Here is a 13,917-nt window from a genome sequence, read left to right as displayed (position 1 = left end):
TTTCCTCGGTGGTAAAGAAGACCTGTAACAGTTACTAACAAGCATCTCAAGTGGGATGGTGAGAAAACAAGAAGAGAATCTAGAGAATAGAGGTCCACTGAAGAGGACAAATAGCATTTAGTCACATGGCTAAACCAGGAGGCCGTTTTTGGACAAAAAGGCCATTGTAAAAATAAGCACAAGCTTTGTCCGTGAAACAGAAAGGTGAGCAGAGCGGCAGCTGATCTGTTACCGACTATCTCCCTGGACTTAGATTTTCCGTCAAGGAGTATCTCTCTTTAGTGTCAGCTTGGTGGCTTTGTCTCTCAAGAGAACCAGCCTCCAAATGACACTAGGCTTCTAGTAAGAACTTGTCCCCGCCAGTGGGGACCCAGTTATTCAGGGTCCCGAAGAGGCTTTCTACCTGTGGGCCAAAATGGGGGTGAAGAGAAGAAGGAGACCAAGCAAAAGTTCTGTTGTCAAGGTCTCGTTTATTGGAGTGAACGTTACAACTTTTAAGGCTTTCAGGTAAGGGGAGTGTCCTTTGTGAAACACAGAGGAGGGGGAGATGAAAATATAGACAGTGATAGCGGGAGGCAAAGAGGTTAGGTGGTAGACGATGATGAGGTCAGGCGATGGAGACACCAGGTGTTGACTCAGGAGATAACTGGTATCTGCTCGAGCTGAGGCATCACTTGAATGTTATCTTCCTGTGCCGTAAATTCATGGGAGAGGCTTTGTCCAACAATCTTAAGACTTATGGCAGTCATCTTAGGGGTGAATATCTGTGGCCAAACAGCCCAGAGTCACCTAGTCACTTTGAGCCATGCAGTCAAAAAGCGGCTCGGCCCAAATCCAATATGGCTTCATACAAGAACTAATAACAAAAGGATGGAGAGATGGTTAGGATCTGGGTGCTAGATGCCAAGTAGCTGACAAAAGAATTGTAACCGGTTCACCTGTGACTTTTAGGACCTCAGTAGCAGCCCTTTACCAAACTGTCTCAGTGGGCTAAAGGTTCATGGAAAAGAAAACATTAATCCTGACCTTGGCCACAGCCAAAGCCTGAATTCTAAATTTTGACTGGCAAAACAAAGTCCTTCACAGTTTGTTGTAGATTCTTTTTGAAACTATTTTAGGGGCTTCTCTGCCCCCCAACCTGGGGCATTTTGACCACAGGGGCAAGAACTGGCTGCTGAGGGGATAGGATCAAAGGCACTCTCCATGTCAATGATGACCAACGGGGAAGGTAACTTAATGTTGGAGATCAACTCCTCTCTTGGAATAAGGACAGCAGATAAGGCAGGCTACCTTAAAGAACTTCTCTTAATGAATGCTCTCCTTCTATGAGCAAGTGTTGAAGGTCTGGCCACTAAAGGCAGCAACTGGAATTTTTTTTTGGGGGGGGGCAAAAGTCTCATAAAACAACCACTAACTCCACACTATCTTTTTGCTGTCAAAGCGTCAACCTTGAAACTCCTCTTATGCTGACTTGCCTGAGCTGCCCCACTGCCCACACACAGCCAGCAGCTTGCTTGCTTGCAGGCCTTCACGCTTGCCACCCTCAGCCCCACACTTCCCTACTCTGTGCTGTCCCTTCCTTAGAAGCTGTGAATGTTTAAGCAACAGGGAGAATTTTTCTTCAGGATCTAAGGTAAAACTTTCAGGTTCTTGTTAATGCCTGCTTCAGACAGGGTCACTCGATAACCTGGAGTCCTTCATATACATCTGTTAACAGCAGCTAGACTGGACAAGGGGAGCAAAGGGAGGGGCATCTCTCCTTGGGGAGGAGGCTCAGGAGAGAAAGATAAAACTCCCCGGCAGAAAACAATTTTTCTCAAGCACATTATTTTTATCTTTTAAGTTAAGCACCAAGAGGACCAAGTAAAACTCTTTAATGAACAAAACAAATAGTTCCATGATTTCAAACACAGTCGTCAGTCCAAGATTTCAAACACAGTCATCAGTCCAAATTCAAACACAGTCATCAGTCCAAATTAAAAAACGAAACAAAAGCCAAAAAGAAACTTGACAGTACCACAGAAAACAAACCAGACAAACAAGACCAAGACAAAGCATCCTATAACCAATTTCCACAGATGTCTGGTACCTTCAGTACCTTGTCCAAACTGCAGCTTAACCTTAGCTGCTTCTGGGATGAGACGGACCATCTGATTCCACTTCCCAACAGGATTCCGTAGTGTCCTCTTGCCCTAATGTCTGTCCAATGGTTCACCATCAAAGACAAAGGGGTTGTCACAGTCTGCCCCACAGCAAAGAAAAAGAACACCAAACAGAACAGAATACAGACAACAGACACTAACACGTCCAAGCACACTCATCGGCGCCTAGACTTAAATAGGCAGCCGAACGCAACCTCTGACAGAGTGGGATTCCTCATCCAATCCCGTCTAGGTAAAAGGAGCACTCTGTCACCTTTGCTCCAAAAAAACACAGTCAGGTCCTCCTGACTGCCCACAGTCGGGTCCTCCCGACTGCTCTCCACCTGTGGAACGTCTTCCAGGGATGCAGCTTTCGGGCCCGGGGCTTCCCCTCTTCCGAGGCCAGAGGGTCCTCACAGACCACAGAGGTGGCTGCACAGAGTGGGATTCCAAGTCCACTCCCTTATTTCAAACCGATACTAACCAGAACCAGAACAGAGACAGACACAGACAGTGGCCACACACTCAGACACAATTGGGGATCCCCCTTACTTCCAAGAAGGTCTTCGGAGTTGTGGGTGGTTGCGAGATCCCGGATGAGCCCCCAAATTAAAGACCCCCAGAGCGGGAAGACCTGCACTCAAGTCTCTGGATGATGCGACTCCCCAAGAACTCACATGAGACCGTCCTTACTGTAATAAACATGAGGTTTTTTGATAGGAACCAGTGCACTGGGGTCGAGACTCATATCCCATGCAGGGGCAGTGGAGTTCGACCCTGAGAGGCTGGGAGAAAGGGTATTTAAAGGGAGAAACCACAACCCAAGGGGGCAGGGGTGGTGTCATTGGAAAATCACAAGAATACCAGTAAAAAATCACGAGGAGAAACTCCCTGTTTCTCAAGATTGTTCTCTAAGATTTTCATCTAACTTTATGGTCAGCTAGTACAGGTAGAGGGCAGGGTCTGGAAATTGAGGTATTTAGGGCTTTTTAAAACTTCTGACTTCTTAGCTGCATTTTTTATTCTTTCAGTATAACTAATGATACTCACCTAGGTTATTGTGATACCATTTGCAACACTTGTGCACCTTAATAACCTGGAGGCAGTTGTCATTTCTGTTGGCAATGTAAAATTCCACATACTCATTTCAGGAAGAAATGAGATCATTTAAAAACAATACTCATATTTTATTAACACATTACCCAGTAGCAAGATTCAAGAACCCATAGTCCATCAGGTATTATGTTTAGTATTTATGTTCCTGCAGAGGTATTCAAAAATTGTCCATTTATATTATTCTACATTGATCTTCCTGTTAATATAAAAATCAAAAAAATCTATTAATAATGTCTTAATTGCAAAAATTCCCTTAAACATAATGATTTTGTTTGAAATAATCAAAATGTCACTTATTTTAAGATGGATTATGTTTTCTTCGGTTCTTCCTACACTGAAGCATAATGAAAATGAATAATACACTGATTTCTTCCATTTGGGGCTGTGTTTTACTCTCACTCAGACAATGTCAAGCAATAACAACTGGACTTGATGTTCCCAAGGAACTTTACAAGACATAAATGGAGACATAGAAGACACAAGGAACACTTTCTGTTGCACAAACCACCTTTCTGCCTCTAATTTGAATACTCAATTGTTCTCAACAGGTCACCTTGTTCAAATCAACTCAAAAAAGTAATATGCATTGAGGTTTGAAGCCATAAATACAAAAAATTTCTCTTAAATTGTAATATTCCCTACTCTAAATCTCTGATTACCGCTTACAATGCGAATATTCATTTAGCATTGATAAAGCAGTTGAGATTTTAACTAAAGTTAAAAGCACTGGATTTGACCACCAAAAACTCTGTTTATCTTTTCAAAGTTCTTGACAATTTTGATGTCAAGAAATTAAGTGAGTAATGTATTCAAACCTTTAAAAGGTTCGATTTGTGATTCTACTTGTATTCTGCCAAATGGACATATTTTCCGTCCATCTTGTAAATCTCTATCTCTATAAACATCTGTTAGTTCAGCTCTCAGACCTTATTCCAGAAGTTTCTTTGTTCACTGGGTGGCAGTTAATGCAGAAATCTATAACTAATAAAAGTGCAGAAAGTGTGTTGTGTGTATCACATCCCATTTATAAAGAACAGGAACTAACCCAGAAGACAGAATAGAGCAATCCCAAGAGCCAGAGGTCATAGAGAACCAGATTGAAACAGTGACTTCCGGATTCTGCAGCACAACTGCACTCACGAAGTCACACCCACTGTGATTGCGCTGCATAAGGTCTATAGAAGTTCAAGCCTGACCACATTCTAGCACAGAGGGGAGAGACTCATAAGCCCTCACCTGTCCTACCTAACTGTGGAACTACAGAAAACTGATAATTTCTTGGAAAGGAAAAGTCAGTTTTCTCTAAGGGAATGATCCCGGCATACTGACCACACTCAGAGGATGATTCCACTCACCTGAGTGTGGGTAATACTAAATGGACTTGGTGCATTATTTACATCAAAAGAAGACAGGGGTGAAAGAGTATTGAAAGGTTGATGGCAAATCTAGGAGGTGTTGAAGGGATGCCTGAAGGTGAATATGAACATATTATATATTACTGAAATTCTCAAAGAATTATATTTAAAAAGCTTCTGAACTTTCAAATACTGTGTCTTTCTACAATTAATATGTAAAATATTTAGATTTTAAAAATGTTTTAAGGGAATATGTTTACATGATTTCCAAATGAAGTTAATAGTAAGTGGGATCTTCAGCACACCAAAGAAATGAGCAGCAGCCAAGTGTGGGAGGAAATCTAATTAACATTGATTTTGAGAAGACTCACAAATATGAGTCAAGTTCGCTTCTTTTAAAAATGCTGATTATGACAATTTGCTAACAGTCATTGCAACTTGTAAATATCTTAGCTTTGTTGTAGAGGTTTGAACAAAATCTGACCTTGATGATAATGTCTATTTTCAGAATATCTTTCTTCAATTAATACTGTAAACTTTCTCATTTCCTATTTGTACCCTGATGCTAAAAAATAAAGTAAAAACAAACACTTTTGAATATGTATGCAAATGAAGTTGACAATTCAAAACTGCACATTCATATTATAGAGCTTTATGTATGTTTTAGCATGAAATGTTTTAAATATAAATTATCTTACAGCTAATGTTAATAGGGTACAAAACTCAGATATTATTGTGTAAGCAGAAAGTTTTAGGAACACATAAGATCAAGAATTAGAGGCAACACAAAGTCTCACATGTATGCAAAGTCTGTTCATTTTTATGAAAGGAAAAGTATTATTTCATAGACATGACTCATTGGTCCTTTCCCAGGCAAATTCACTTTCACTCAAAATTAAGTCTATCTAAATAAAACCAAACACTTCAACCTAATTGTATGGCTCTCTGGCAGTAGCCCATGTAGGAAATGGTAATAGTCAGTTGGAAATATGAGTGTATACACAAAAGAAATGTTTTTCTCATAGTACTGCAATATAAAATGGCCAAAATTAAGCCACAAAAAACCTAAGTGTCTAGCAAAGGTTTGCTCATTCAAAGATCAATCAGTGTCTTCCCTCCGTGACCTCAAACTGGGAGGAGCTTAAACCAACCTCTGGAAATTCTTTTATGATCACTTTATGTCTGTAAGTTAGTAAGCGGCACAAATTTCCACATTCTATTACCACAGGCTTCAACATGGAAATTCAAGTTAGATAAATAATTATATTAAATATGTCTTATTTATCAATTTTATTTTATTTATTATGAAAATTTAAGCCTGAAAAATCATAAGATAATATTTAGCAATAAAATCCATTGTTGCTTTTTAGAGAAAGTAGATAGTTTCTATGGCTTTTCTGATGTGCACTGAAATGGTTTACACTTCTAAAACTATTTGGCAGAAATATACTTTCCATGTCTCATACTAGACTACAGGAGATTAGGAGATTCAATTTTTTCACTTCTTAAAATTACATTGACTATTAATTGTATAAACAATGGGTGATATCATTTTGTTAACAGAATGCTGGTATTTAGTGATGTGTGTGAATGTGTGCATACATATATCTTTAAATAGAAATATTCTGTTTATAAGCTTTTTTTAGTCTCCTAAATCTTTTTCTTATTAAACTCTCTAAGGAATAATGTAGAATATTTGCCAGGCCTCAGTATTTAATGCTTAATAAACAATTTAATGAAATTCTACTCATACAATTTTTGTCCTTAACAAAAATCTATTCTCATATGTTAGCATTCCCGGTGATCCGAGTCACAATGTTTTGTGCAATAGCCAGAAACACAAAATTAAGAAGGCAAGATCATATTTCTTGATAAATTTTATAGGAGTAACAAAAATCAAATTTAAAAAAAGTACAATTGTGTGGCAGCCTGCTATGAAAAGTACCCTGATTGCTGGTCAAGATAAGTCAAATCACTGGAGACCCTAAAGGGGATGGCAGGCACATTCCCAGTCTTCTAGGAGATCAAAGCCTCTCTAGCTGCAGCCCCACCCCCAACCCCCTGTAGAGAGGTTTGAGACAGAAACTTAGGCTAATGCCCCAAGCCCCTGCTCCACAGGTAAGGATGTGACCACAGGTTACAAAGGTTCAAGAAAGATCTGTCACAGAGGACAATGCCCTAAGCCCCTCCTCCACAGATGAGGGTGTGACCACAAATCGCGTAGGCTCAAAACAGATCAGTCATAGACACAGGACCATGCCCCCGAATATGTAGATGAGGTCTTCCCATGGTCTCAGGCCAAACTCACCGGAGCACCTGCTGTCAGACACTGACCCACCCAAAAACTGTATTTAAGAATCGTGTTCAGGATTAAATGTGTGCAGGAATTATTCCATTGTCTGAGAGCTTCTGTCATAAGAGCTGTAACACCACCACTTGTGGAAGAGATCTCTCCCGAAATTGCTGCCAGGAGCTCACCTGCACCCTTCACCAGATAGTCAGTCTCCTGCTGGTTAAGCACGACCTGAGCAGCAAAAGTGGTGGTGGAAAGAAGCAGAATGAGCAGCAGAGACAGAGGAAGCAGTCCCTCCACCTGACTGAGTTCTCTCTCCCTCGCCCAAACCCGAGCACTTAGCTGTACCAGAGATCTCCCTGGAAAAGTCCCAGGTGCCAGAGCCCTACACAAAATGATTTCAATACCTGACTTATAGAAATGAAACAAAAAACATAATCAAGATGTCTTATTTATAAATGGGAATCGATTTTTATTACTTATTATTTTAAAAATGTATTATTACTTGATGAAGTAAAAATTTATTTTGTCACTGAAATAGTAATAACAAATCTCCAAAGAACTATTTGACATATTGATTGTGGGTAGTATTTGATTCTATTTGACAATACAATTTGAAATATTCAACCAGGAATTTGGTGCTGATACCAATGTAGTACACCAATGTTTTTTGTGTTGGGCTCATGGAAGATCTGTTGAGAAGAAGATGCTTTGCTTCTATTCAGATCATAAACACACACACACACACACACCCCACATGCACACATGCATTCATGCACACATGTATGAACACACACAGAAAGAAGCAACCTTCAAGTTGAATTCAACTTATCACTGCTACCTTCTATGTCTTAATGATGTATTTTAAACATAAAAATATTCACTGGTAGAAATATGCCACATTAACTATATAAAATCTTTTCCATTGTCTTTATTATGTAATTTGTTTTTTTACTATGTCTTCTTTTTTAAAAAAATGTGATCATAATACATCAGACAATGAAAATATCAAAGATCATTTTATTTTAGTATTAACCAATACTAGAGTTTGAAGAGATTATTAAAGAAAAAAATATACAGATGAGATCATTTTTTATCTTTAAATGAAATTTTGCTACACAAAGGTTGTCACATAATTGGACACTTGGTACACAATCATTCCCACCCTCCACAGATAGGCTGCTTCTGAACTTCTCATGTGGTGACAAATGCAGTCCTGATGCTAACAGAACAGTAGAGATGCCTCAGTGATGTTAGTTGAAAGCAGGACACTGTTATATGGCTCTTGTACCCAGCATCAGAAATGAACAGATGTCTTTATTCAAAAATACAAAATAAATGATCTGTAGGGATGGACAATGACAGCAGTCAGCCATTATATATCATCAAAGGAAACCAGTAGCAGATGGTTACAGTGATCAGCCAGCCTTCTCTTCAGTCATTTTCTTCAGCTGACTTCTCTGTAGTTATCGGTGAGGAACCTGCCTTGAGCTTCCTATCACAATTCATTGATAAGGCAAAGCTCAGATGAGATCTTTATGGCCACTAATAAAAATTTTCAGTATGTGAGTCTTCAGATTGATTCAAATGTTAAATAATTTGTTGCAAAGAATATATAATTGCTTATTGTGTGATGAAAAGATGTATTTTTGCATTTACTGGTATAATTTAAGATGGAGTTAGTGTGTAGTATTTTCAAAAGGTATCTTAGAATTCTAGAAATAGATCAACAAAAGTATTTATAAAGCACAAAGTTTTTGAAAGATAAAATTCTAATAAAATAAAATAGTACAAAAATTATTTTATCTGCTAAATAAATATAATTACTTTTGTCAAAAATGAAGAAGAAACTTAATCTTTTTTTTAAAGATTTATTCATTTATTATATATAAGTACACTGTAGCTGTCTTCAGATACACCAGAAGAGGGCATCGGATCTCTTTACAAATGGTTGTGAGCCACCATGTGGTTGCTGGAAATTGAACTCAGGACCTCTGGAAGAGCAGTTGGGTGCTCTTAACTGCTGAGCCATCTCTCCAGCCCAAGAAACTTAAATCTTAACTTCAATTCTTAGTAATATTGTTTGCCATGATAATATTCACTGAAAATTAACATCTACTACTCTTAGGTAGATAAATATCTTCTCATTTTCTGGTAGAGATATACATTGTTTGTGGATGTAGAGATGATATTCTGACAAAGATAGATGATAGATAGATAGATAGATAGATAGATAGATAGATAGATAGATGGATGAAATATATTGCTTTCAATTTTACCACTAGAATATCAGTTAAAGAGTTATTCTTATGCAGTTATTAATGGCTTTTCATTTCTCCGTTTGAAAACTCAAAAGAATTACAAATTTTTTCTTTTAATAACAAATTTTGATGTTAGTTTGAGAAAGAGTATTATCATAAGATAATAATGGTAAGGAAGTACCTGAGATCATACATGAAAGAAATAAAATTATGTATCATAGAAAGGGGCTAAAACATGGACACATAAGTACATTAGATGTTTAGAGAAAAAACATAAAACCAATATGTCAAGATGTTTAGGAGGTACATTGTAGGAATCGTAGGGGAAAGTGGGGTTTATCAACTCCCTATAAATGGTGGGAGAAAGCTGTCTCCCAACATTTTCAAACCTCGGCCAATTCATAGGGGGCTTGCAGCAATCCAGGAAGTAATTTAATTACCAAGGATACATAACTCTTTGTGAGAAGAGTGAAACTTGTCTCATTACAGTTTTCTGAATTCCTAGCCCAACTTCTTAAGCTCTGTGAGAACACACACACACACACACACACACACACACACACACACACACACGCACGCACACACACAAAACAACCAGGAGCAGTCAATCACAAGGTGCAGAATGGAGTTTCAATTCAGTGTCTCATTCTTAGGTTGCCATTGTTATTTTCACATTTCCCTGGGGAAAATGTACTGGCAAAGAGCCTTTTATTTAATGTAACGTGTAACTCACCACTGCAAAAAGCTTTTCTCCTGGAGACATTTATCAAAAGTATTTATAGATATCTTGCTTGGTTTTACAAGTACCTGAGGCAATGAACAACAGTGAGAAAAATAATACACTGGTATTCATTTCTTAGAAGGATCAATGGATTTGCATGTTTCCATGGGGGGGTTGAAAAGTCTTCATATGTTTCTAGACATCTAAGTGTCCACAGGGTTGTGAATAAGCCATGTGTTGTGAACTAAATTGTGTCATTTAAAAGTTTATATTGATGTCATAAACCTAGTGATCACAAAACATGACTTTAATTGGAAATGGAAGCATTATGGTAAAATGAAGTATTGGACGTCACTCATACAAATGCTGTTTAAGAAGACAAACACACATGGACTGCTGAGCAAATTGCACAAAATGTAAAAAGTGGAAGCCTTTGTCAAAATAAAAGCAGCAAAACCCTCACATCACAGCTACATCCATATACTTTAGTGCCTCAAGCACTCGGGATACTTTTAGCAAAACTGGCAATCTGACATCAATTCTGAGTAACAGATTGTGAAATCTTAAAAGTTTAGAAATAAGTTTTGTTCCCTTGTGCAATACTACATGCTGCTCAAATGAAAGAATATATGTGAGACTTTTATAAATAAGCAGTGATCATCAATCCATAAATATGTGCTCTGTAGTGTCCACTGTGGGGTATAGAAGTTTCTCTCTGTGTTATTGCTGAAGGCATTCTTGCTTCTCACTTTTACTTTCTCAGGAAGCAGTGTTTGTCTTCTGTTTGTAAAGTGTCTTATTTTTGTCTTTATTTGCAGTTTGGTGGCCACGAAGGAAACAAACAGTGCACGGTCCCGAAGTGCCCCAATGTCACCTTCTGATTTTCTGGACAAACTAATGGGGAGGACATCCGGGTATGATGCAAGAATCAGGCCCAACTTCAAAGGTAGCTCTTCTGCTTAGTTCCTTGGGGGCAGTGCTGTTAAAGATTAGTTTTAATACTGATTCTACCTTAAACCGCAACATGTTTCCAATAGTCTTTAAAATACTGTATAAATAAAAGTTGTGCCTACAAAGGGAAAGTCTATTTTCATGTTTAGAGCTAGTGTAATGTGTCCTCTGGGAACAAACAGTACTAGTTTCTCCTTAATAGTTATTCGTTGTTTGATTGGTTATGGTCTTCTGAGACAAGGCCTTGACTATCCTTGACTAATTGGGGATTCTAGCCATTTAACCCAAACAAGGAAAAACATAAGGCAATCCTCTTGCCTTAGGCTCAATAGGGTATAGTATTACAGGTGTCCATCCCCATGTCTGGTGTGTGTGTGTGTGTGTGTGTGTGTGTGTGTGTGTGTGAGAGAGAGAGAGAGAGAGAGAGAGAGAGAGAGAGAGAGAGAGAGAGAGCTTTATTATGACTGTCTGTGTCTCTCTGTCTGACTGTCTATCTATTATTTAATACCCATCTGTTTTCATTGGGAAAAAAGCTTAAGACCTAGGAATAAAACTTTGAGTTCCCCATCGCCAACTGTGGTTCTCAAGCCCAGGACTTTGCCTATGCTCCACAGTTGCTGTCCCACTCTTGCATGCCTTCACCTCCTTCCTTTCATTTGCTTGTTTGCGTCCTTGATTTTTTGAGTTAGAGTCCCATGTCTAAATAGAGAGGCTGGTCTTGAACTTCTGATTTCCCTGCCTCTCCATCATGAGGGATAGAATTACATGGTTAAGCCACAACGCTTGACTCTTTCCCATCATTTTAAGTTCCCCTAGAGAAATTTGTATTGTAGGAAATTAATTATTGGAAATGGGGCTGGATATTTGAAAGTGACTAAACATCTTTAAAATACTATCCCACCTACCAAATATTGTTCATCAATTTCTTTCAAAGAAAATAAGGATTAGTTTAAGAGTATTTCTTACTCTATTTCATGCGGTGATAGGTCTATGTAAATGATATATCTATAACCATACTGTAAAATGAGAGATTAGAAAGTTGCCTGAATACTCCAATTAATTTTATTTTGACTATTATTTACATAATAAGGACAACATTTTAATAATATGGAATTTAATTGACTTTAATTTGGGGGTTAGAAAATAATGACTGTGTAGATGTTGTAGATGTTTCAAAGTTAAAGGCACTGGCTGTTTTGTTGTTGTTGTTTTGTTTTGTTTTGTTTTTTGGCACTCGCTGTTCTTACAAAGAACCAGTGTTAACTACCAGCACCTCCACAGCAACTCACAACTGTCTATGACTCCATCTGTAGAGGATCTAGTGCTTTTTATCTTCTGATGGCACTGTATACATGTGGTGCACAAACAAATTCTCATTCACATAAGTAAAATTTAAAAGTGAAATGTCAAACAAACATTAAAATAATTAGATTAGAAACAAAATAAAAAACAATAATGAGAAAGAAGCGACAAAGATGGGAGTAAATTCTATGAAAATTCCTGAGTATGTATTTATCAATTGGGCTGCTTCAACATGAAACATGTCCCATAGCTTTAAATTTATTTATTCTTTAATAACTTTTCATCCCAGTAGCATTCACTACCCCCAGTTCCACCTTTAAAAATTCTTCCTCTATTACTTTCTCCCCTTCTTCTCAGAGAAGGGGCCATTTAAAAGTAGTTTTATCTCCTGACTTTTTTTTAAGCTTGCAACTATAATTTTCCTAACAAAGAGGAAGGAAATGTGAATACGTAGCTGTGAGATTATAACTCAGTTTACTGAGATACCATGCAGGGACAAAAGCAAAAAATTGCGACTGCTAAGACCCGTCTTGCAACACTGAGAACTGATGTTGAATTCCTGGTGAAACTAACACAGTCCTATCAGCAAGGCAGAAGAAATCTACTTAGTAATTATTTATTGACTCCATATTCTGTATTTCTGAAGTATTACTTTATCTTCACTAAAAAATACATAAAAACTAGTCTATTTTTAGATGTCTGTGTATACTTATGGAAACATATAAACATCCCGAAGAGATATTTTATTAAAGATGCAGATGAATTATTAACCACACAATAGCATCTCGGCTGCTGTGCCAGTCTCCTAGACACTTTAGTTCTGGTTGATTATTCCAGTGATTTATATAAGAAATATCAAATCATTTTAAAATGTGATAACTGCAATTTATGTGAAGAGCATAAATGGTAGGTTCTTCTGTAAATAAAATGTATTCTGGGGTTGGGGATTTAGCTTAGTGGTAGAGCGCTTTGCCTAGCAATTGCAAGGACCTGGGTTTGGTCCTTAGCTCCAAAAAAAGAAAAAGAAGACAAAATAAAATGTATTCTAATACCACTAGCCAGTAATCAAGCCAGTTACAGAAATGACTGTGTTTAAGTAAATTTATTTGTTTATTTATATACTCAGGTTGAAGATGATACTTGATTCTCCTAATAGCATCAGAGATTTTACTTTTTGTGGTTCATCAAGATATTTCAAATTCCAAACATTTTGTAAATTAAATATCTGCTATAGTTTTATTGAAATAGGATGAATTATAAAAATAATTTAATAACTAATTTATACTTCTTTTTCTTGCTTTCTCATTTTTGATATAAATATAGCTTATATAAATATACATTGTATAAACACATGTGTATATATGATATATATGTGCATACATGTATATCTATGTGTATGTCAATATAAATGTGATATATATGTATATACCTATACATACAAACACATATATGTATATCTTAACTATTGCTTAGGTCTCCATTAAGGGCTTCATTATTTTGCAGTTTGAGTTGGGTAGGAACTGACTGATACTACATACCAAAGACTAGTCTCAAACTCCAGGTAATGTACCTGCTTCAGCTTCCTAAATGCTGGGATCACAATTGTGCACTACATGTAACTGAAGTTTAGGTTTTACTTTCTATGTCTCTACATTCCAAAAGAAACAAGTAGAATTTAATAAAATAAATCATATTTTTAAAGTTTCATGATGAGAGTAAAATGGATGTAGTTTGTTTGTTTGTTTGTTTGTTGTAGCTCCAATTTGTCTGTATACAT

At 37.3% G+C, this 13,917-nt stretch overlaps 1 protein-coding gene across 2 annotated transcripts in view; it reads left to right on the top strand.

Annotated features, from left to right (window-relative positions):
* The window catches only part of Glra3 (glycine receptor, alpha 3), a 646,799-nt gene that overhangs the window by 29,513 nt on the left and 603,369 nt on the right, over positions 1-13,917 (top strand). For both annotated transcript variants that reach the window (XM_063274983.1, NM_053724.5), the window contains exon 2: positions 10,706-10,833. In XM_063274983.1, coding sequence (XP_063131053.1) covers positions 10,706-10,833 — 128 coding nt within the window. The remainder of the gene's footprint in view (positions 1-10,705; positions 10,834-13,917) is intronic.

The sequence above is a fragment of the Rattus norvegicus genome, chromosome 16, assembly GCF_036323735.1.
Source record: "Rattus norvegicus strain BN/NHsdMcwi chromosome 16, GRCr8, whole genome shotgun sequence".
NCBI lineage: Eukaryota > Metazoa > Chordata > Mammalia > Rodentia > Muridae > Rattus > Rattus norvegicus.
The sequence above is the reverse complement of the archived record's forward strand: the minus strand, read 5'-3'. Positions and strand labels throughout refer to the sequence as shown.